The 24,012-nt window shown below is 39.5% G+C and overlaps 5 protein-coding genes across 5 annotated transcripts; 3 read left to right on the top strand and 2 right to left on the bottom strand.

Annotated features, from left to right (window-relative positions):
* Nucleotides 1–3,138: 3,138 nt before the first annotated feature.
* On the top strand, nt 3,139–4,773 carry LOC112050315 (cuticle protein 19.8-like). The gene is made up of 2 exons (XM_024088561.2): nt 3,139–3,268; nt 3,661–4,773. Exons 1-2 carry the CDS (start codon nt 3,257–3,259, stop codon nt 4,699–4,701), a joined length of 1,053 nt encoding a protein of 350 aa, XP_023944329.2. The 5' UTR covers nt 3,139–3,256; the 3' UTR covers nt 4,702–4,773.
* Nucleotides 4,774–8,042: 3,269 nt separating this feature from the next.
* On the top strand, nt 8,043–12,703 carry LOC112050322 (larval cuticle protein A2B). The gene is made up of 2 exons (XM_024088569.2): nt 8,043–8,196; nt 12,167–12,703. Exons 1-2 carry the CDS (start codon nt 8,185–8,187, stop codon nt 12,602–12,604), a joined length of 450 nt encoding a protein of 149 aa, XP_023944337.1. The 5' UTR covers nt 8,043–8,184; the 3' UTR covers nt 12,605–12,703.
* A 1,004-nt stretch (nt 12,704–13,707) lies between these two features.
* On the top strand, nt 13,708–15,693 carry LOC112050306 (larval cuticle protein A2B-like). The gene is made up of 2 exons (XM_024088546.2): nt 13,708–13,825; nt 15,198–15,693. The coding sequence occupies exons 1-2, from the start codon at nt 13,757–13,759 to the stop codon at nt 15,660–15,662; spliced, it is 534 nt and encodes a 177-aa protein (XP_023944314.2). The 5' UTR covers nt 13,708–13,756; the 3' UTR covers nt 15,663–15,693.
* Nucleotides 15,694–15,812: 119 nt separating this feature from the next.
* On the bottom strand, nt 15,813–17,600 carry LOC112050302 (outer dynein arm-docking complex subunit 4-like). Its single transcript, XM_024088541.2, has one exon. It carries the CDS (start codon nt 17,598–17,600, stop codon nt 15,813–15,815), a length of 1,788 nt encoding a protein of 595 aa, XP_023944309.2.
* Nucleotides 17,601–19,834: 2,234 nt separating this feature from the next.
* On the bottom strand, nt 19,835–23,557 carry LOC112050304 (larval cuticle protein A2B-like). Its single transcript, XM_024088544.2, has 2 exons — nt 23,457–23,557; nt 19,835–20,511 (listed from the first exon to the last, which is right to left on the bottom strand). The coding sequence occupies exons 1-2, from the start codon at nt 23,466–23,468 to the stop codon at nt 19,900–19,902; spliced, it is 624 nt and encodes a 207-aa protein (XP_023944312.1). The 5' UTR covers nt 23,469–23,557; the 3' UTR covers nt 19,835–19,899.
* Nucleotides 23,558–24,012: the final 455 nt, after the last annotated feature.

Here is a 24,012-nt window from a genome sequence, read left to right as displayed (position 1 = left end):
TATGTAACTAGAGTATACTGTACATACAAATAGTACAAAATTGAACATTTATTCTTCAATACGAGTTCGTTAATGCTCTCATTACAATAGTCTAGTTAAGACTCATTACTGTTCAGGGTAAGCAGTGCTTTTTTGCAACTATGAAACGCACACCACTATATGAGGTTCCATAAACGACTAACGAACTAGAAAAGATTTCAACGCGTGTAGAGCTCGCGTTGAGATCAATTTAGAGCCTTTAAATTGATAGTTATCAGCGGCAAAGAGTCTATACAGGCCGATTCCCGCCGGGTTACCTTTTAAAAATCCTTAATTGTATGTATATACATACAATTAAGGATTTTTATACGAAGTTTGTATCAAGCGGTATGGATTTCCTTTTCTTTGGGACGACTTACCTTTGCAAAATTCTATCCTTCGCCACTGATAGTTATAGATAGTTAGTAAATGGATAGTAACTGCTGAAAAGGCTGATAGTTATGATTCTCAACTGAGTCAACAAGGTCGTCACAAGTAGCAGTAATACAGCGACTCAGACATTGTGAGTGAGGCGTCGCAATATTGCGCAACATCTGGCAGCCTTGCGAAGGACGCGACGAAAATACCCGCGCGTGCTTCTACACGGTTTGGTCGCTAATAGCCCAGGCCAGGCACGGCCAGGGTTGATTGATGTACGCGTATATTGTTTAGGTCAGATTAGATGCGGAATTACGTGTGTTTTCCAAGTGGGGACAATTTCCTTGTACTCCCTACAAGGAAATTGTCCCCGAAGTCTCCCCACAAGAAGGCAACCCGGGAACATGCAAAGAGCAAGTACCGGGTTCGCTCTCCCTAGATTCGGCCTAAATTACCGAGAGGTTAGAAGGGCCATGGAAGGTGGTGGGTTGACACCTGAGGACAATTTCCTGCTATTTCATATAGGCATATTTAAACTGAAGAAAAAAAAGAAGAGGAAATACTTTATTGCACACAAAAATACAAAAATAAATAAAAACATTAAAAATAAATAATTTGAACTAAGAATGTTGCTATAAGCAATCTCTACCAGGCAACCCCTGACGAGAGGACTTGCGAAGAAAGAGCAATATATTGATTTAAGGAGGTAAATTTTGTGAGGTCGTAGAAAGTAATTTTTGGATATAAGAAAGAAAGTTATATTTTCACCGAGTAACGTAGGCTATATTTTACCCAAAGTATTCTTACAGGAACAAGAACTACAGGTACAAGGAATTAGAACAAAGCTCATACTTCTACATATGTATTCTGTGCTCCAAATCTCCTATGTTATTAATGTTCGGATCCCAAGGTGCTGGAATGGCGACCTTACACTAAAAAACGCAATGTTGGTTAACCCTCCACCAGGTGTACTGACGGCATCAAGTGAGTCGCAGGGATTTCTTAGGAAGATATGATGATGATGATGACGACGCCATTAAAACAGCATAATGGTGATTTATTTGATGAAAGAACTTAAACTTTCGAACGGAAGCTCCGGCTTTGACGGCTGACTGCTGATGACCGTTTCGAATGACGCTATAACATTTCACAAGAGTGATTCACGGCGCAATGTAGACGAGTTTTGAATAGTGACCGCTATCAGCAAGAGTGACAACATTTAAACTGGAGCACTTGTACTATTAGAAAAATATAGGTACGTTTATCGCAATGACATTTAAAGTTTATCGCGCACTGCCGCAGGAGACGCATACAACCTATATTCAATACTAGCTCTACCCTACTGCTTCACCCGCGTCATTCTATTCAATGTCAATCATTTCTGTGAGAATATCGGGATAAAAAGTAACACTTGACACATATGTGCCAAATTCCACAAAGACCCGTTCAGATGTTGAGTGATAATTATGTATTAAATATCAAAAAATAGTCTTCTGTTTTTGATTCAGAAACTAATATTTGAAACTATCCAGTTAATAGTAAATTGCGCAATTTTCTTAACTTTTATTCGATAAGTTATACTACTACTGCAAAGTTTTAGTAAATATAAAAAGGTAAGATGAAATCGATGAAGCCATTTTTAGTTATGGCGTAACCAAGAGAAATGGTGATTCTATTTTAGTTTATATGGGAAAATAAATGTGTTATTTTAACTATTTTCCTGAGTAATAGGAATGCCTTCAGTAATGTGTGTATCTCTTTTATAATTCGAAAGTTTCAGCATTCAACAAAAATCTACCTGCGTTATCTAATCTGACGGACCATTTTGTAGTCTGTGTTCAACATAAAAATCTGTTTATTTTATAGCAGTCATTGAGAAACAACATATAAATCAATAGAAATAGTGTAAGGTAAATGTATACAGAAATTGTTATAAATAAATTCAAACAGCATACCTACATAATGATTATAAAATAATCCATGTGAGTAACCAATTCTAGAGACAACTAAAATGAAGTGTCTAAGGTTCTAAGTCTGCTTCTTTATGGGTATGGTCTCGATTAGATACCTTTAAAATAAACGATTAATCTACCCTCTAATGTGTTCTTTACCTAATCCATAAATTAAAATATCATTAACAATTTGTTCACTGTTGATCAAGAGTCTCCTCGGAATAGTCCTAGGCTAATAGTCCTTAGTCTAATAGTCCACCACGCTGGCTCAATGCGGATTGGTAGACTTCATACACGTAAAGTTAAGAAAATTCTCAGATTTGCAAGATTCCTCACGATGTTTTTTCTTCACCGTATGAGACACGTGAATTCTTATAATGCACTTAACTGAAAAGTTGGAGGTGCTTGCCCCGGAATCGAACCTACGCCCTCCGAATCGAAGGTAGAGATCATACCCAATGGGCTATCACGGCTCTCTAAAAGATACATAGATAAGAACATAAATATCATTGTTTTCAATTACCTATCTAATTTTAATAGTCATCCTTTCTTGTTACCAAACGAGCAAGCGCTTCTGAAAAGGCTAATTTGCAAGATGTTTTCAAATGTTTTCGTGAAGACGCTCTATGTATGGCATAGCGTGTCTTGTAATGCTGAAACGGGTTAGAATCGAGAGAAAAATAGCTGTGACCGCGACGTTCAGCCCCGACTGAGTTGCACAAGTATCGTCTTTGTTTACGTGGCATTGTCCAGCCGCCCCGTACGTGCGTACTTGAATATATTTAAATTTGGAGATGCGACTGGATGAGGCAACCACCAGCACTATAAATGCTGTTAGTGACTAGCATGGGATACAGTTCACAGCTTCTAGCACCCCTGTGCACATCAAACTACCAAACAAATACAAAATGGTCTTCAAGGTACGGATGGATTCGGTGAAGTGTTTGTTGTGCAGTGTGTGATGAAAAAGTGCATTAATTTAATGGATATTTTATAATTATCATCATTATTTTAACGGCCCACTACAAGGCCAAGTCCCATTTTAGAAAAGTGATATGGAGCTAGATTTAAAACTAAACTACCAAGACGAAATTACCATTCCTATAATATTCACTAGTTCATTCATTAGTTCACATTTCCCCCAATAGTTCACAAATATTTACAAAATATTAAATTATACCATTAAATATTTATAATACCAAAATGAAGTCAAATCTTAAACAATTCGTCTATTCGTTTTTGTTTGCTTTAAAATAGCCAAAAAAAATAATAATAAATATCAATCACAGCTCACGTATTACTTTTGTTTTAGTTGTTGGTCTTCTCCTGCCTGCTGGCTGCGGCATACGCAAGCGTACCGGCGGCGTACGCGGCCGCACCCGTGGCGTATACGGCCCCTGTTGCGGCGGCCCCCGTCGCGGCGAGGATCGAAGAGCTCGTCGACCCCCTACCGCAGTACAGATTCGGATACAACGTGGCGGATTCGCTCACTGGCGACTACAAGAGCCAATCAGAGCAGCGTGACGGAGACGTCGTGCAGGGACAATACTCCCTCGTCGAGCCCGACGGCACCCGTCGCGTCGTGGACTACGCCGCCGACTCTGTTAATGGATTCAACGCTGTCGTGCGCAAGGAGCCCCTAGTAGCTGCCGCACCTGTGATCGCCGAGCCCGCGGTCGTTCCCGCTCGCATCGCCGCCGCACCCGTCGTCGCTTCCGCTCCCGTTGTCGCCGCTCGTTACGCCGTCGCACCCGCCGCTCGCTACGCTGTAGCTCCAGCAGCACCTGTTGCAGCGGCACCCGTAGTCGCGAAATACGCTACTCCTTATGCTCAATACGTGTCCGCTGCTGCACCCATCGTGAGCGCCCGCTACACCGCTCCTTATGTAGCTGCACGTTACGCGACCCCTTACGCAGCGTACACCGCGCCCGTCGCCACTGCGTACAGCACGCAGGTGTCTTCTTACACTGCGGCTGCCCCCGTCGCCGCCTACGCCGCCCCAGCAGCATACACAGTAGCCGCTCCCGTTGCTGCAGCTTATACAGCAACCGCTCCCGTCGCGGCTGCGTACACGGCAGCTGCTCCCGTTGCTGCGTACACGGCAGCCGCTCCCGTTGCCGCAGCGTATACAGCGGCTGCTCCCGTTGCTACGTACGCAGCAGCTGCCCCCGTTGCGGCTGCGTACACAGCAGCTGCTCCCGTTGCCGCTGCGTATACAGCACCAGTGGCCGCTCCTGCTAGGTACGTGGCACCAGCAGCGTACGCCGCCCCCGTCGCCGCCGCACCCGCCCGCGTCGCTGCCGCTCCAGCGAAGCTCGTCGAGACTGTTGCCGCCGGATACCGTTACCCTTAGAGAAGACCCTTAGCTTGACGGCTCATTTTATCAAAGACTTGTATATAGCTAAATAAATTCTTATTTTGTTTACGTTGGGTTTTTAATTGTCAATTTGTACCAATATTCAAAACCTCTATTTAAACTCCAGTAAACAACAAAATAACATATGAGAAGTAAGTAAAGGAACAATAGAACTTTTCAAATTAACTATACTAGTAGACACACACACACTATTTATATAAATAAACATAATAAGAGATTATAACAATTATATTATAACAAATCTGTGATTTCTTAAATTATTCTAGAAAGGATAGTATTACAAATTAAAAAAAAAAATAAAAGAAACATTGAGTACCTACTACATATATATTTGCTAACAGAAAATAAATTATGAAAGGTATGCTTTTAGTAGAATATTTGAATCGTCAAGAATATTCATTTATAACTTTTATGGTTGATATTTAATTATGCACAGTTTTAACAGTTTATTAGGGACACCGTAGAGATTGCAAATTAAAGAAATAAGGAACCCTAAACCAATAGTTTTTTTTTTTTTATTCTTTACAAGTTAGCCCTTGACTACAATCTCACCTGATGGTAAGTGATGATGCAGTCTAAGATGGAAGCGGGCTAACATGTTAGGGGGAGGATGAAAATCCACACCCCTTTCAGTTTCTACACGGCATCGTACCGGAACGCTAAATCGCTTGGCGGTACGTCTTTTCCGGTAGGGTGGTAACTAGCCACGGCCGAAGCCTCCCACCAGCTAGACCGGGATAAATTAAGAAAATCTCAATCTGCCCAGCCGGGGATCGAACCCAGGACCCCCGTTTTGTAAATCCACCGCGCATACCACTGCGCCACGGAGGCCGTTTTGACTATGCTTAAACTTAAAGCATAAAAAACAAACCTTGGCTGAGTTTTGTTGTGGGCTCTTCTCGGATCAAGGGGCGTTAGGAACCCCCGTAACTTTAATTTTAAGTTTTCGACTATTATTACCACCATTAGATTAAATTATGACTTAACTTGACGTTTCAAAAGTGCTCGTAAACTAAGTCTAATTGAAATAAATGAATTTTGAATTTCGAGTTTTCATGCGAATAGCATGATATAGCATCAATAGTTCAGTGGTAAAGCAGTCGGACTCATGCCGACAGGTCACGTGTTCGATCTCTACTCATAACACAGTCTTTCCGACTCATTGGAGGGGATCGGGAATATTGGTTATATCAAAAAAAAAAAGATATATTCTTTAAAAAAACATAATATATCATGTGGGTGAACCATATGAATTTGATATTTATATAACGAAGTAATTGATTTCCGTCTATTAAGCATATTAGCACAGAGTGCCACGAGTACTTACCTAAAATGAAGTTTGAGAAAGATATATCATACAAATTTTAAATTAGACCAATACGGATTAGTAGATTTCACGTAGAGTATTAAGAAACTTCTCAGATATGCAGGTTTCCTCACGATGTTTCTTGCACTTGCAAATGCACATAATTAAATAGTTGGAGGTGTATGCCCCGGACCGGATTTGAAGCTATGCCCACCGAATCAAAGGAAGAGGTCATTTCCACGGGGCTATCACAAAACGTAATTCCAGATATTTAAACTATTATAGTACGTCATTATGATATAAGTACAGTAAGTTGAGAATTACAGCCGAGGCGATATTGCAGCTCGAGTCGAAGGCGAGAGTAAGGAAGCAGATGGTGTAATTATCAAAGCGCACGTATGACATAACACATTTGAAACACACTTTTAACACACTTTCTGAAAATTAATTTGCATCTTTGTTTTCCATAAGATGATATTTTGATACGCTTGTCATTTTTGCATAGATAGCCAAGTACGTGAGTTTTTTTAGGCAAATGTTGGTGCGAACAGCCAATATTACTAATAAAGTAAATTAATAGTTTTGTGTTTCTGTTACATATACATGGTTGATATTTATTATCAAAATTATTAAAATGAAAGAACTAAATGTTTTTTTTATTATATTTTATCTCACAAAGTTAATTTTATTCATAAAATGTTGAGCACTTTTCTGACATAAAAACTTTAGAAGATTTAGAACCGTGCGTTTTTAGACGGATGATAAAGGTTTTATATTACATTACGGCACATGTGCGTAATGAGATACATTACGATATTGAAATTGGTGAAATAAGCGACACTTTACGAGCAAATGTGTTATAAAATTTTATTTTTAACGGTATATAAAAGGGTAAGGTATTGTAAATATTCACATTCTAAGCAGAAAGAACATTATTAATCTAGCTTAGTTTATTTACGCTTTATTTTCAAAGAAATTGCAAAGCGTTTAATCTACGTTTCCCGTGACCAGAAGGCTGGCCTATATTTAGGCCCAATAATTAGTATTGCCATACAACGTAGCAATACTGCCAGCCTTCTGGGCACTTTACCAATGAGCTTGAGTCTTTAGATATAATTTAAATTTAGTATAATTTCCTTTTTAATTTTTATAATATGTAGTTATAGATAGGTACGTAGTTTTAATATTATTGTAAAATTTTATAAAATTTAAATACACTTATAAATAAATTAATTAAGTTGATAAAAACCTTATTATCTGAAAATGATTTAGCGACTAAAAGGTAAATTAGTCCGAGGCAGAGGCGGAGGAGGCTTGATACGGAAAATGTACCAAACAAAAAACTGTAATTTTAGCATGAACACATGAATTTACGAGACGGAGGTCCTGGGTTCGATCACCGGCTGGGCTGATTGAGGTTTTCTTAATTGGTCCAGGTCTGGGTGGGAGGCTTCGGCCGTGGCTAGTTACCACCCTACCGACAAAGACGTACTGCCAAGCGATTTAGCGTTCCGGTACTATGTCGTGTAGAAACCGAAAATGAGTGTGGATTTCATCCTACTCCTAGCAAGTTAACCCGCTTCCATTTCGGATTGCATCATCATTTACCATCAGGTGAGATTGTAGTCAAGGGCTAACTTGTAGAGAATAATAAAATAAAAAGATTTTCATTGAAACTTTTCGAAGCGTAAGCGTTTGTAGAAAGAAAATCGACGTGCCACGTGACTACAGGCTTTATATATTGATTTTTTTATATATTAGCTATTTTAGAAAACATCTCCGTTGAGCTGTTTTGAGCTGTTGAGCATGTTTTGTTTTGATGATGTATATTTTATGATTTATAAAGAAAAATAATTTGTACGGAACCCACTAAAGGAGTCTGAGTCTGACAGGTTTTTTAGTAATTCAAAATGATTTTCATGAATCAGCAGTAACACTGGCCGATATTCAAGCCGACGCGTGCTCTATATGAAGAAAGTATTGTTTAAATCGTAACATACCGTCGTAGGTGTAACTTTCTTCAATGAGCCACCCAGTACACTGCTCACGTCCCGAGTTACGTATACAGTGCTGTGGTATAAAATGCGGGGCTACCCGGGGGAAGGCACCAGTTCATCCTCGGACTCCGCGCATCCTCATCCAAGCAACCAACCATGAACAGCAAAGTGAGTTATCATATGATATTATTTTTTAATAAAAAAAAAACAATAACGTAAAAAACTAGTACTCTTATTTAAAAAAGGTCCTATTAAAAAAAAAAAAACGTGTTTGCATTTCAGCAAACGCTTACATTATATCTGTATTAAAGTAGTATATTTGAAATCAACCAACCATGAACAGCAAAGTGAGTTATCATATGATATTATTTTTTAATTAAAAAAAAAAACAATAACGTAAAAACTAGTACTCTTATTTAAAAAAGGTCCCATTTAAAAAAAAAAAATTTTGGTCCGTATTTTGCGTATTTGCATTTCTGCAAACGCTTACATTATATCTGTATTAAAGTAGTATATTTAAAATCTTGAATAGAATAATAATAGTATATTGCCATTATAGAAGTAGTATTATCTTATTTAATAAAAGTTTGTATGTGCGGATGTCAAGGAGACGCATGACCTTTTTTTTAATGGGGTTTACCAGCTTCACCACGCTGCTTGTAAAGACTCATTCTGGATCATCTTTATTCTGTGCATGTAAACTATACGATATATATTGACGAAAGCAGCAATAAAATTCTTTGTATATTTTAAAACGTACCTGTACGATGTGTATTGTTTAAGTATATTTATTTATTTATAAAAAAAAAACAAAACGTACCTACTATAGATTTAGTTGGGAAGCGACCCTGGTTTATACTTACGAGTATGTTATGATTTCAACGGGAATCGTAAAACACTCACGGGAACGGAAGAACGGAATGGGGCTATGTCTACGCGTGTGAAACTACAGGACAAAGCTAGTGATAATAAATAAGTAGCAAACAATTAGGCCACTAGGCGATATTTAACGCGGCCTAGACCTCGGCGGGTCCTCAATCGTTGCCATTTATCGTTTTGCTTTTGCCACGGACGATTAAATCTAACATGTGGCACGACTCACGATTGACCAATGTCTCGTAACTGGATAATTTGCGACATAGCCACCATGTCTCCCTCGTAACACTTCTTGACACTCCTTTCGTTATCAACCCATATTCGGCTCACTGCTGAGCTCAAGTATCCTCTCAGAATGAGGAAGGTTAGGCCAATAGTCCACTTCACACACGCAGAGAATTATGAAAATTCTCTGGTATGCAGGTTTCCTCACGATGTTTTCCTTCACCGTTTGAGACACGTGATATTTAATTTCTTAAAATGCACACAGAGGTCATATCCACTGGGCTATCACGGCGACACTCCTTTAACTATAGCATATTTAAAATTTAAAGCCCAATTGCTATTTCACAGTTATCTCTTATCAGAATGAAGTTCAATAAAATTATTATTAAAATTCAATAGATGATCGGCAAAAGGGCCCGAACTCAACAAGGGAAGGTCTTGGCGTCCGACTCCTCTATATAGTCTTTTCGACTAATTAAAGAGAAACGCGATAATTATTCATATTTATAAGGATTTGGCAAATATTCTTTAAAAAAGTTTCCTGAAATTACCCAATTCTTCTTCGTACCAACTTAAATACTCATAACGAAATTAGTATTTGTTCAGACTAAAATAATAAGTCGACAAATAGTCACTTTGTAGGTATTAAAGTCCCAAGGTATTGAAACGTGGTGACGACCCCGCAATAACAACTCACACACACTACACACCTTGTGAGAGGTCTACAAACATGTAGATACACCTACTACAGTAACTAAAATGTCACTTTGTATGTCATTTAATTCACCCTCAAGGGAGTAGCAGACAACAAAATAGGTCGACACATATTTATTTGTATAGGTTAAACCACCCACAAAGAAAGCATTAGTCATTGTAGAGTTGTGTCTGCAATTGAATATGCAATTGTAATAAGCCATTAGAGAATATTATATTACGGCGCAAGACAAGTGATTAAACAAAAGATAATACTAATTCATTTGTAGGTATAGTAATTCGTGACTGTGACAATATTGGGTGAAATAAAAACTCGATTTGAACAATAATATAAACTACTACTAATGTTATAAAAGCGAAGGTTGAAAGGATGGATGGATTTGTTACTATTTCAAGCAAAAACTACTGAAAGGATTTGGCTGAAATTTGGAATAGATTATATCCTGCACTGCTTTAACATAAAGGTTTTATCCCGGAAAAATCCAAGACTCCGATGGAATCTTGAAAAATCAAACACAAAGAAATAACATAGATACTCTTCCCCTTACAGAGGAAGAATTCTGTGTTTCATCAAGATCGGTTTAGCCTTTGGAGTCATAAATAGTGTAACTAACTCAACTTTATTTCCTACTTACTTAAAAGAGGCAGATTAATGCCTTTTTTTATTTATTTTTTTATTATTTATAAGTTAGCCCTTGACTACAATCTCACCTCATGGGAAGTGATGATGCAATCTAAGGTGGAAACGGGCTAACTTGTTCGGAGGAAGATGAAAATCCACACCTCTTTCGGTTTCTACACGGCATCGTACCGGAACGAAATCGCTTGGCGGTACGTCTTTGCCGGTAGGGTGGTAACTAGCCACGGCTGAAGCCTCCCAACAGTCAGACCTGGACCAATTAAGAAAACTTCAATCGATCCAGCCGGGGATTTAACCCAGGACCTCCGTCTTGTAAAATCAACCGCGCATACCACTGTGTCAAAGCCCGTCAAATATAAATAACGCAACTTTCCAAGCACTAAACTACCCAAGTGAACTAATTTTTTGGTTTACTTCCTTAAAAACTGATCGATTATCATGCCGGACGTATAATGTTACGAAAAGTGACCCTTTCTTTGTGTTGGACCGTGTTGCAAGCGCACTGTATTCAGTACGGGCTACCACCAGCATGCCAATGCGCTGCGTACGACGCGACGTCCTAGTTGTGTAATTGATCGGTTGATAGCTCATTTGTCTATCAGTAGTGTCTATCAGTATCATAGATGTACGAGTCGGTACAAGTACCTATCATTATACATAATCCATACAGTCAATGATTATTTTATACTATAGACTAGCGGATCCGCTAAAGCTTCGCTTTGACTTATTAATTTATTTATTTGCACTTCTTCCCTATCCCTACCTTACACTACCCTACTCCTACCCTACCCCTACCCTACCTCTACTCTACCCCTACCCTACCCTTACCCTAACCTACCCCTACCCTACCCCTACCCTACCCCTACCCTACCCCTACCCTACCCCTACCCTACCCCTACCCTACCCCTACCCTACCCCTACCCTACCCCTACCCTACCCCTATCCTACCGCTACCCTACCGTTACCCTATCTCTATACCATACCCCTACCCTAACACTACCCTACCCTAGGATTTAGGGGTTTGAAAAATAGATGTTGGCCGATTCTCAGACCTACTGAATATGCACAAAAAATTTCATCAAAATCGGTCAAGCCGTTTCGGAGGAGTGTGGCAACGAAAACTGTGACACGAGAATTTTATATATTAGATATGTTACGTACAACCACTGAGCGTACACATGCACAATTTTGTGTTTACTTGCACGTTGTACAAGACTCCTAGAGTCAACATCTCCTAGACTCAACATCTCATAGAGTCAACATCTCCTGAGGATGCTCCGGTTTCGGGATGAAACGTACGTAGAGAGTATTTTGTAGACCTGGGTGACGTTGTCGCATGGGTTTGTCGGCTTTTCGCGGATGATAGCAAAATATATAATTTCATGTTTTCATAAATCCGGATAGTCGGATGTAACACACCGCACACGCCTTCCTTTCTATTCTTATCCTTCTGTCCTTGCATTTTAAAATACGTATAACTATTCCTACGACATAATTAGAAGGATGCGTATAAGAGACATTTTAAAATCTATTTTCTTATCCCGAAAGAATTGTTACTTACCCCGAAAATATTAATTTTAGAACATTTTTTTAATATTATTATCGGTAAAGAACCCCAGAGTTATGGGAAACACTCCCCAGCCCAGCACCCTGTATATTAATTTCATGTATCTATTGTTCCAGATTGTAGTATTCATCTGCGTAGTAGGTGTCGCTTCCGCCAGCGTCCTAGCCCCAGTACCAGTAGCGGCGCGAGTAGCCGACGTCCTCCCTCAGTACTCCTACGGCTACGACGTCCAAGACTCGCTCACCGGAGACTACAAAGGCCACCAGGAACAGAGAAACGGAGACTTAGTCACCGGCTCGTATGCGGTCGTAGACCCTGATGGTACGAGGCGGATTGTGGACTACACTGCCGATCCTTTAAATGGATTCAACGCTGTTGTACGTCGTGAACCATTGGTCGTCGCTGCTGCGAAGGTTATTGCCCCAGCTCCGTTTGTAGCCCCGGCCCCAGTTGTAGCCCCTGCACCAGTTGTAGCCCCGGCTTACGCGAGAGCGCCCCTTTTCGCCCCAGGTCCCGCACCATTGTTAGCCCCAAGACTACCATACTACTTGTAGATTAAATAATACAATTTTGTTGTGTTGCTGTATATAACTGTTAATTGATTAAGGCTTTTTTATAATTGTTATTTATACTATTAAATGTATTGAAATTTAGTTTTTAGTTGTATTTTTTTACCATTGCATGAGTCCACTAGATCTATTGTTATGTAGGTTAAATTTTTAAAGTAAATACATACAAGTTATTGTGTGCCTTTGGGTCAAATACAATGAGATGAGAGAGATCGTGCGATTGCCACTATTCATATACAGAATACACAATAGTAGGCACTACTAAGAAACAATCACCATCATCATCAATAACAACCCATATTCATCTCATTGTTGAGCACGAGTCTCCTCTCAGAATGAGATTAGGCCTTAGTCACGCTGGCCCAATGCGGATTGGCAGAATTCACATACCTAGAAAATATTCTCAGGTCTAAAGGTTTCCTCACGATGTTTTTCCTTCACCGTTTGAGACACGACATACTTAAATTTCCTAAATGTATATCGCCTCTGAATAGGGCGTTTGCTTATTGAGTATGCTAGTTGATTAGCATTGCTATTGTGTATTCTTTTTACCTTCATCTCTCCCTGTCTAACACGATACTATAGACAGAGAGTGATAGATACAAATTAGCATGTGTAATTGGAATGTTTGCTTTGAGCATGCTTATTCAGGAGTATACTTAAAAATAGCATGCTAGCAAATGTAAACTGATGATAAGCATGCTCGATGCAGGCGAGTCAGGATCGTGATGTTTGGAAGTCCCTTCAAAAGGCGTATGCCCTGCAGTGGATGTCCATCGGCTGATATGATGATGATGATGAATTATTACTATGAAGTTTCCAATAGGTTGTTAACACCTGCTTGCACCTGATTGGTTCTCTATCTATATTTTCACGTACTTGTTTATTGAACCAATAACCTCGGCTCATATGTGGCTATAATTATAAATGTTACGGTCACTTTTATTATGTGGAAGAGGTGACCTTAAAAAAAAAACAAAACAAGCAGAACGATGACCGCATTCCCGTTAACATCGCGACCTTGCATTAGCGACTTCAATTAAAAGCGAAAGTCGAAATGTCTCCGTTGGTTCAATTACCGGGCCAGCGCGTGACGTCACAGTACTAAGAGGCCATTCATATAAAACGAGATCACATATGCTAATCCTCAGTACTAAGTGTCTCACAAATAATATCACTACTACTACTACTAAAATGGCTTTCAAGGTAGCTTTATTCAAATAACTAGCGGACGCCCGCGACTTCGTCCGCGTGAAAGACGTTGTAAACTTTCAACTACCCCTATCCTACCCTACCCTAACCTACCTCTACCCTACCCTATAGCAACCCTACCCCTACCCTACCACTACCCTACCCCTGCCCTACCCCTACCCTACTCATTAAGGCTGCACTTCTTTATTTATTCCTCCCACCGCGAGTCGCGTCGAGCGCGGCAACCGTCACACAAAAATAATCCTTAAAGCATGAATTAGTATTCACGCGCGATGGCTTAGCGTATTTCATGTATAACTTTGGTGTTTCTTTACCGATTTTTATGATTCTTTTTTTATTGAATAGGTAATAATGTTAACTTTCTTATTAGGGATGAGTAATGAGTGTTATAAACATAAGAGTTGACAAATATAATTAGAAAGCTCCGAACTGCTAAGCTATCGGGAGTTACACGTGTTATTGTGAGTCAACCGTAAAAGATAGACATATATGTGCTGTTGTGTTTTTATAGATAATTTTAAGGAGAACATTTCCGTCATACATGATTTCTATGTAACTTTAACCATTAAGGCTGTACACGCGACGGAAGCTTAAAAAATTGAGTAACTTCTCCCGTTTTCTCAACATTTCTCTTCACTGCTCTGCTCCTATTGATTGTAGCGTAATGTAAAGTATACTATAACCTACCCAGGAGTATGTTGAATAATTGTACCAAGTTTCGTTAAAATCCGTCCAGTAGTTTTTGTTTCTATAAAGAACATACAGACAGACAGACAGACAGACAGACAGACAGACAGACAAAAATTTTACTGATTGCATTTTTGGCATCAGTATCGATCACTAATCACCCCCTGATAGTTATTTTGGAAATATATTTCATGTACAGAATTGACCTCTCTACAGATTTATTATAAGTATAGATAATGAATAATTAATTAATTCATCCCTTTGCCGATCATTGATTTTACAAAGAGAGACACAGTTACATTGCAACGTAACTTTTGTGACAATGTTACTCTCTAAATTTGAGTATTTTTTTTCTTTGGTACTATTCCTAAATGATCTGTTTTACTAGACAGAGAATAAACTATATTCATATCCTCCAATTTAGTTACCTTTGTAGAACGGAAGGCATTTATTGGTAGACAATCAAATATTTGAACCTAACATCTAAGTTACAACGACGTAATTTTATTCCTCAATCTAATTATTACCCCTTCAACTCCTTATGAATTTTAAATTGTTAACTTGACAAGGGGCTAGTTTCGAAAAAAGGGTTCGAAATAATGGGCTGTTCACGGAGTAAACTAAAGTTAGGTAGGTTGTTTTTCTATTATAGTATAATGTAAAGTGAATTTCTTTTCAGTTTGTAGTCTTCAGTTGCCTGGTGGCAGCGGCAAGCGCTGGTCTATTGCCTACCGCGCCTGTGGCCTATTCCGCCCCTCTGAGCTACACAAGCCACGCTGTCCACGCTTCACCGTTAGCTTACGCAGCTCCCATCGCCAAGGTCGCCGTGGAGGAGTACGACCACAACCCACAGTACACCTTCGCCTACGACGTGCAAGACGGCCACACCGGCGATTCTAAAGCCCAGCATGAAACTCGCAACGGTGATGTGGTCCAAGGATCTTACTCCGTAGTTGACCCTGACGGCGTTAAGCGTACCGTTGAATATACCGCTGACCCTCACAATGGGTTCAATGCTGTCGTCCACAGAGAGCCTCTAGCTGTGAAAGCTGTCGCTCCAGTGGCTTATGCTGCTCCTATCGCGAAAGTCGCTCCGATAGTCCACGCCCCCGTCGCCTACTCTTCACCACTTTACCATCATTAATATATAAATTATTGTAATAAAGCATTTAGTGTAAATAAATAATATTATTTATTAATTAAATGGCTTTTTATTCCAAACACACAACAATTAAAATAAGTAAGAAATTTGAAGAAAAATATTATGAAATAGTTAAAGGCGTGTTTTAGTGACTCATAAATCGAATACTTGGAAACCCAAAGTGTTAGATTTAGGCGGAGCTGGTAATGCTCGTTCGGGGCCCGGTATGACTGTCAGGCCCCTCTGGCGACGCCGTTTCCTTTCAGATTGAAATGCGCCGCCTTCAGGCTTACGAGGTAAAACTGAAAAGCGTCTGCCGGGTGGCACGGTAGACATTCTTTTGAATAACACTTGTGTTTCAATCGCCTGAACCTCATCCATGACACTGACCATTTGCCGCTCACGCTGTATTATGGCTTTCCTCTCATCCGCGGTGACAGTTTCGGCCGCCATTTCGGCGCATTTCGCCAAAAATGCTTGAACACGTTCCGGATCCTGCATCTTCTTTGAAAATTCATACGCTTCTTCTACTTGTATTCGTACTTCGTTTGAATTGCCTTGCTGCATGTCTCCGCTCATTAGTACGAAACATCCATTGAGCCACCAAGTCACGCTACTTATTTCTTGGGCTTCTCTCTGACATCGTTTCGCATAGAACTTGGCGAGAGCATAATTCTTTTGAGTGCACAATAAACGCGCTAACTCATACATTAACCAACATTTCATGGTGGAGTTTTCACACATCTCTAGAGTAGCAACGACCTTTGCAGTGGCATGTTTTATATCAATAAATTTATAAGGGTAGGTCGCCATAACTGAATCGAACGAGGTCGGTCGTCCGACTGGTAATCCCATAAGAAAAGCGATACGACGTCTATTTCCTCTCTCACTGAGAGTATACGACAAGCGATGTTGACATAAGTACCCTTCTCCTACTGCACGATACAAGCGATCAGTGTATGTCTCTTTATCGGGTAACGTACGTGGAGTCTTTACGTCTAAGAACAACTGCATGCGCTCTGCTTGAGCCATTAAATCCATCACGCGGTTTTCTCGCATGCTCTTTTCGATCTGTCTCAAAAGTCTTTCAGCGGTTCGAGCTCCTATTTCTCGTTCCTTTTCTAGTACGGCCTCCTTGTATTTATTCTGATGTTTTGATTCAGCCTTTTCAGCTAATTTTATTGTGTAATAAGGACGCTGAGAACGTAACATATCTTGCCTTTCGGTGAGAGACCGTAAAGTTTCCCGAACTAGCGCTTTTAACTCCATACTACCCCCTGAATTTGCAGATTTCAAACGTTCATCATCCATAAGGTGTTGGAGGAAAAATTTATCATAGGCCATCGGCCCTAAATATTTCATAGCCAGGACACGAGCCAGAGTCAAATCTTTTCGTGCTTCCATCTGAGTAAGTTTTCGCTTGCGTTCTGGCTTTGGAATGCGAGAAACATGTAGTTTTTTCTGTGGTTCGTCCTCGTCAACTCGACCTGCTTTAGCCTCCATATGCTTTATTAAAGGTAAAAAATCTAACATCACAGTACCCGCATTTACACCTATGCAGTCTTGAATGGTTTCAACGCCTTGATTGATTCCTTCTTTAAAATATGGAGGCTGTCTTCGATGTCTTGCACCTCTATAATTCATCACTACTGATCTTTCGAAATCTGACATGGTGTACATTGCTCGAGCTTGCATGTTCTTGGCATTCATGTTACCAGGCTCCAGTTTGAGTGCCAGCTCTGCATCGGAGTATGCTTGAACTGGTTTCACCGCATCAGCACACACCTGACTGCGGCCAGTGAGCAGGCGAACGTCGTCAGGAATGTTTCTGTAGGCTTCATCGTATGCTGCCTTGGCTTTCTCGAATTGTTCGAGACGCCTCAAATACGCACCTCTTTCTCGATACACTGTTAAAATACCGTAAAGTTGTTTTTCCTCCATTGTTTCATAAATATTTCACCAAAAAATGTAAATACAAATTACAAATCTTGTAAATATTTTTTTTATTACATTTTATTTGACATTTTACGTAGAAACGTTTAGAAATATGTACAAAACCAAAGAGGATTATGGTGAAAATTTAAAGAGGCAAAATTTGTTCTATATTGTTCTACAGTTTAATGAAACCACCACTATTGTAAAGTTTTAATTGTTGTAAAATTTATTTTGTATTTAAATTAACGACGCAATGAAAGCCTTATTGCGTTTATAGTTTTATACACCTATCTAACTATCAGGGGGTGATTAGTGATCGATACTGATGCCAAAAATGCAATCAGTAAAATTTTTGTCTGTCTGTCTGTCTGTATGTTCTTTATAGAAACAAAAACTACTGGACGGATTTTAACGAAACTTGGTACAATTATTCAACATACTCCTGGGCAGGTTATAGTATACTTTTCATTACGCTACAATCAATAGGAGCAGAGCAGTGAAGAGAAATGTTGAGAAAACGGGAGAAGTTACTCAATTTTTTAAGCTTACGTCGCGTGTACAGTCTTAATGGTTAAAGCTACATAGAAATTATGTATGACGGAAATGTTCTCCTTAAAATTATCTATAAAAACACAACAGCATATATATGTCTATCTTTTATGGTTGACTCACAATAACACGTGTTAACTCCCATAGCTTAGCAGTTCGGAGCTTTCTGATTATATTTGTCTACTCTTATGTTTATAACACTCATCACTCATCCCTAATAAGAAAGTTAACATTATTACCTATTCAATAAAAAAAGAATCATAAAAATCGGTAAAGAAACACCAAAGTTATACATGAAATACGCTAAGCCATTGCGCGTGAATACTAATTCATGCTTTAAGTACCTACTTTAAGCATTATTTTTGTGTAACGGTTGCAGCGCTCGACGCGACTCGCGGTGGGAGGAATAAATAAAGAAGTGCAGCCTTAATGAGTAGGGTAGGGATAGGGTAGGGGTAGAGTAGGGGTTGGGTAGAGGTAGGGTAGGGGTAGTGTAGGGTAGGGGTAGGGCAGTGGTAGGGTAGGGTAGGGGTAGGGTAGTGGTAGGATAGGGTAGGGGTAGGGTTGGGATAGGGTAGGGTAGGGGTAGGGTAGAGGTAGGGTAGGGTAGGATAGGGGTAGTTGAAAGTTTACAACGACTTTCACGCGGACAAAGTCGCGGGCGTCCGCTAGTACTTATAATAAATCTGTAGAGAGGTCAATTCTGTACATGAAATATATTTCCAAAATAACTAACAGGGGGTGATTAGTGATCGATACTGATGCCAAAAATGCAATCAGTAAAATTTTTGTCTGTCTGTCTGTCTGTCTGTCTGTCTGTCTGTATGTTCTTTATAGAAACAAAAACTACTGGACGGATTTTAACGAAACTTGGTACAATTATTCAACATACTCCTGGGCAGGTTATAGTATACTTTTCATTACGCTACGATCAATAGGAGCAGTGCAGTGAAGAGAAATGTTGAGAAAACGGGAGAAGTTACTCAATTTTTTAAGCTTCCGTCGCGTGTACAGCCTTAATGGTTAAAGCTACACAGAAATAATGTATGACAGAAATATTTTCCTTAAAATTATCTATAAAAACACAACAGCATATATATGTCTATCTTTTATGGTTGACTCACAATAACACGTGTAACTCCCGATAGCTTAGCAGTTCGGAGCTTTCTAATTATATTTGTCTACTCTTATGTTTATAACACTCATCACTCATTCTCCTATCTCCTCCTATCCATCCTAATAAGAAAGTTAACATTATTACCTATTCAATAAAAAAAGAATCATAAAAATCGGTAAAGAAACACCAAAGTCATACATGAAATACGCTAAGCCATCGCGCGTGAATACTAATTCATGCTTTAAGGACTTTAAGAATTATAAGGAGTATTTGTGTAACGGTTGACGCGCTCGACGCGACCCGCGATGGGAGAAATAAATAAAGAAGTGCAGCCTTAATGAGTAGGGTAGGGGTAGGGTAGGGGTAGTGTAGGCTAGGGGTAGGGCAGGGGTTGGGTAGGGGTAGGGTAGGGGTAGGGTAGGGGTAGGGTAGGGGTAGGGTAGGGGTAGGGTTGGGATAGGGCAGGGTAGAGGTAGGTTAGGGTAGGGTAGGATAGGGGTAGTTGAAAGTTTACAACGACTTTCACGCTGACGAAGTCGCGGGCGTCCGCTAGTGATTAATAAAAGACAAGATATAATTGACATAATTAAAAAACTTTATTGGTCATTTAAAGAATCAGTCATTCCTTCTCGTTGTAAATCAAACTAACACTGGTGCTGCGGCAAATCTGGCGTAGGGGCTGACGTACGGTGCAGAGTACGCAGCTAACCTGGCTACTGGGGCGGTGTAAGCCACGGGCGCGGTGTAAGCAGCTACTTTAGCAACTGGGGCAACTGGTGCAGTGTACGCGAACGGGGCAGTGTACGCAGCGGTGTATTTAAGCGGGGCCGCGACAGGCGCGACGGCGACAGGCGCAGCCGCGACAGGCGCAGCGGCGACACGAGCGGGAACAACCGCTGGCTCGGCGATGACCGCTGGAGCGGCGGCGACTAACGGCTCCTTCCGCACGACCGCATTGAATCCGTTGACGGAATCAGCGGAGTAATCGACGGTTCGGCGAGTGCCGTCAGGGTCCACGAGGGAGTACGACCCTTGGACTAAGTCTCCATCACGTTGCTCCTGTTGGCTCTTGTAATCCCCAGTCAAAGCGTCGGCCACGTTGTATCCGAATCTGTACTGAGGCAGGGGGTCGAACTCTTCGAGCCTGGCTGCCACTGGTGCAGCGACCACAGGTGCCGCTGCAAGAGGAGCCGCCACAGCAACGGGCGCGCCCGCACGGGCCAGAGCCACCAGGCAGGAGAAGATGATGATCTGTTAACAAAAAATATATTACTAGAACTCGTACTGTGCGTTTTGAGTCGCAATTCTGTAGAAGTTGTTTTGTTGAAGTCTGTGATTTCTAATTCTTATAAACTGGCTTTCTTTAAGACAAAGGACATCTTATGGCGCATTCTCTCTTAGGCCATATCTACAGTTACCATCAGGTGATATCGTGGTCAAGCCTATTTCATCTATGCTAACATTATAAGTAAAGTTTGTGGTATTGTATAGGGGGTAATCTCTGGATCTATTGAACCGATTTTGAAAATTATTTTGCCACAAAAAGCCACGTTACTTGTGAATGTAATAGGCTATATTTTATTCCTGTAGCCTCATGGGAACTACAGTGTTTGACATTGTCTGTGAAATTACTTTTAATGTATGAGTATATACGAAAGTACAGCTTATTGAGTGTCTTTATCAAAGTTAAATTTTAAATATTTGATCCAATAGTTTATCTATACTATTATTATAAAGAAGAAAGGTACAATTGTTTCTTTGTTTATTTATTTATTTATACTTTATTGCACAAAATAAAACAAAAACAATAACAAAGGAAAACATAGAAAACAAGTATGTGCAAAGGCGGTCTTATTGCTTATAGCAATATCTACCAGACAACCTTTGGATAAAGGAATTAAAGTAATTAAATGCAGGATAGTGCAACAAAAAAAATATATATATATATAATAATAAAAATAGTATATTTATATATAATACATGTATAAATATAAAATATACATAATATATAATAAAATAAATATATAAATATACCTGAGTAATAATTATAAAAAAACTACGAATTACAACTATACAGGTAATATTTGAATAAACGACTTTTAAAAGTTCCCAGTGTCTTTGAATTACGTATTTCATAAGGAAGACCATTCCAGAGAGTAATTGATGTACGTGTAAATGACTTATTATAGAACTTAGTGTGGCTAGGAGGAACATGCAACCGACTGTTTGTACAAGCTCTCAAATTTTGGCGCTCAGTATTTGAGCCATGAAAAGAAAATTTCTGTTTTAAATAAGAAGGAGTGCAAGGATGATAAAGGATGGAGTATAAAAGAGACAGAATATGCAGTTTACGACGTTGTCTGATAGGAAGCCATTTCAGACGAGCACGATATTCAGATATGTGATCAAACTTGCGTAAACAGAAGATGAATCTAATACACATATTCTGAAGACGCTCAAGTTTGTTGAGCTGTTCTTCAGACAAGTCAGGATAGGAAGAGTCGGCATAGTCTAAGAGTGGAAGAATAAGAGAATGCGCTAGGGAAATTTTTGTTTTAATAGGAAGAAAATTCTTCCAACGTCTAAGGCATCCGATAGTGGCAAAAATTTTTCGGCTCACCTCAGCAATTTGTGGGCGCTTTGTTTGTTTGCATTGGCTCCGAAACTACTGAACCAATTTTGAAAAAATGTTTCACTTTTGGGAAGCTACTCTATTCCCGAGTATTTAGGTTATATTTAAGCCCCGTATTCCTACGGGAATGCAAACTACGCAGGTGAAACCGCGCGGTCAGTGAATAAGTAAGTGAATTTAAGCAATTTACTGTTAAAATAGTAAAGTGAACAATCCCTAAGGTCGCGGTAATGTTCTCGTGTGTCGTACTTGAGACAGTGACACGGTTAGCGAGGGCGAGACTAGAGCGCTTGCGTAAGGAGTGCACGGAGAAATTACTAACAAGCCGAGGATGTCTGTCAAGGACAGACGCGCGACGCCTTCGGAATATTAATTAGCCATAAGAAAATAAACGCTGTAAGAAACTGTGATAAACTAGAGCAGTGATAGCCCAGTGGATATGACCTCTGCCTCCGATTCCGGAGGGTGTGGGTTCGAATCCGGTCTGGGGCAAGCACCTCCAACTTTTCAGTTATGTGCATTTTAAGAAATTAAATATCACGTGTCTCAATCGGTGAAGGAAAACATCGTGAGGAAACCTGCATACCAGAGAATTATCTTCATTCTCTGCGTGTGTGAAGTCTGCCAATCCGCATTGGGCCAGCGTGGTGGACTATTGGCCTAACCCCTCTCATTCTGAGAGGAGACTCGAGCTCAGCAGTGAGCCGAATATGGGTTGATGACGACGAAGAAACTGTATCATAGGATAATTATGGAAGTCATTAAAATCTAAAGGTACTAATATTATAAAGAGATAAAAGTTGTGGTGTGGGGTAATCTCTGGATCTACTTAACATTTTTGAAAATTCTTTTACCAGTAGAAAGCCACGTTATTAGTGAGTGTCAAAATTTTATCTCCGTATTCTCACGGAAACGGGAACTACGAAGGTAACTTGTACTTGATGTTAAATGAAAGCCTAACTTGGGTTATACCTTTAAAGCTACGAGTTGAACCAGAACCATTTTCTCAAAATTTTATTTATTTGAACTCAAATTTGATATTCTTGTACTTGCGTAGGTATGGGGTAAAAAAATATACTACCAGCCATAAAGACATTTGTTAATCCACACCTCTAAAATATTTTTAATTTTTTTATTAAAATTATTTTCCTTAAGAAAGACTTTTTTAAAGAAGGACTTTATTTCAGTAACTTAATTTGTTTGTGTACTCGATTATTTTATTTGTTTATTTAATTTTAAACGATGCTTTAGCATCATTTAAATGATTTTTATTAAAGTTAATTTTACTGTACCACGAATAATTAGCTTAAGCTTAAGTAAATTAATAAAATTCATTTTAAAATCAATCAAATTATTTAATTAGAAATTAAAACGGGTGAATCCAGTATTCTTGCTACTTTTCGACTTGGGCATAATTTTGTAGCTATTAGGATAACTTAGCTCAATAAGTTTCTTATACTTAAAAATTTATTTAAAAATAGATTTTGATTCTAAATTTTCAAAAGCAAAAAATAATGTTTTTTTTTAACTTGATTACAATTGGAATTGTAAGGTTTGAAATTACCTTAAAAGCCATTGTTGTATGGATGAGGATGGAGCCAAGTTGGACTATGCTGCTGAAGAAGTGGGCGAGGTATATATACGCGCGGGTTGTGACACCCAAGTTCGCACTTAGTATTGTCTGTGCGCATCACTAGGGATGTGATCGAAATTGGAAATGAGCTGCAGTTGTGTCAATGACGGAAAATTGTTCTTGACTTTCCGCCAAATATTAAGAAATTATACGAAACTTCTACCCTTAGTGCAGTGTGATGGGTTGATTGGAATCGTTGGTAGAAGGTTCGGCTACTGGTAATGAGGTGTAAAGGTTCGAGTGCCAGGTAACCAATAAAAAAGTTTCTGGGATTTTTCTTTAAGTCTTAATCTAAATAGCGTCAATTCCCTGGATTTGAGAAGTCGGCAGTACTATCATGAAAAATGTTCATGTTCATGTTTCCAGTCATCAGACAGTTCTAGAGCTCCCTTCTTTTTCTTGTAGGCAACCCTTCTAGAGATCGCTGTAGTTTGATTTTTAATAGTCTTTTCCGAAGAAATGCCATGAAGACAAGTGACTGGCGGTG

This window comes from Bicyclus anynana, chromosome 22 (assembly GCF_947172395.1).
Source record: "Bicyclus anynana chromosome 22, ilBicAnyn1.1, whole genome shotgun sequence".
NCBI classification, from domain to species: domain Eukaryota; kingdom Metazoa; phylum Arthropoda; class Insecta; order Lepidoptera; family Nymphalidae; genus Bicyclus; species Bicyclus anynana.
This window is presented reverse-complemented; position numbering and strand designations above follow the sequence as displayed.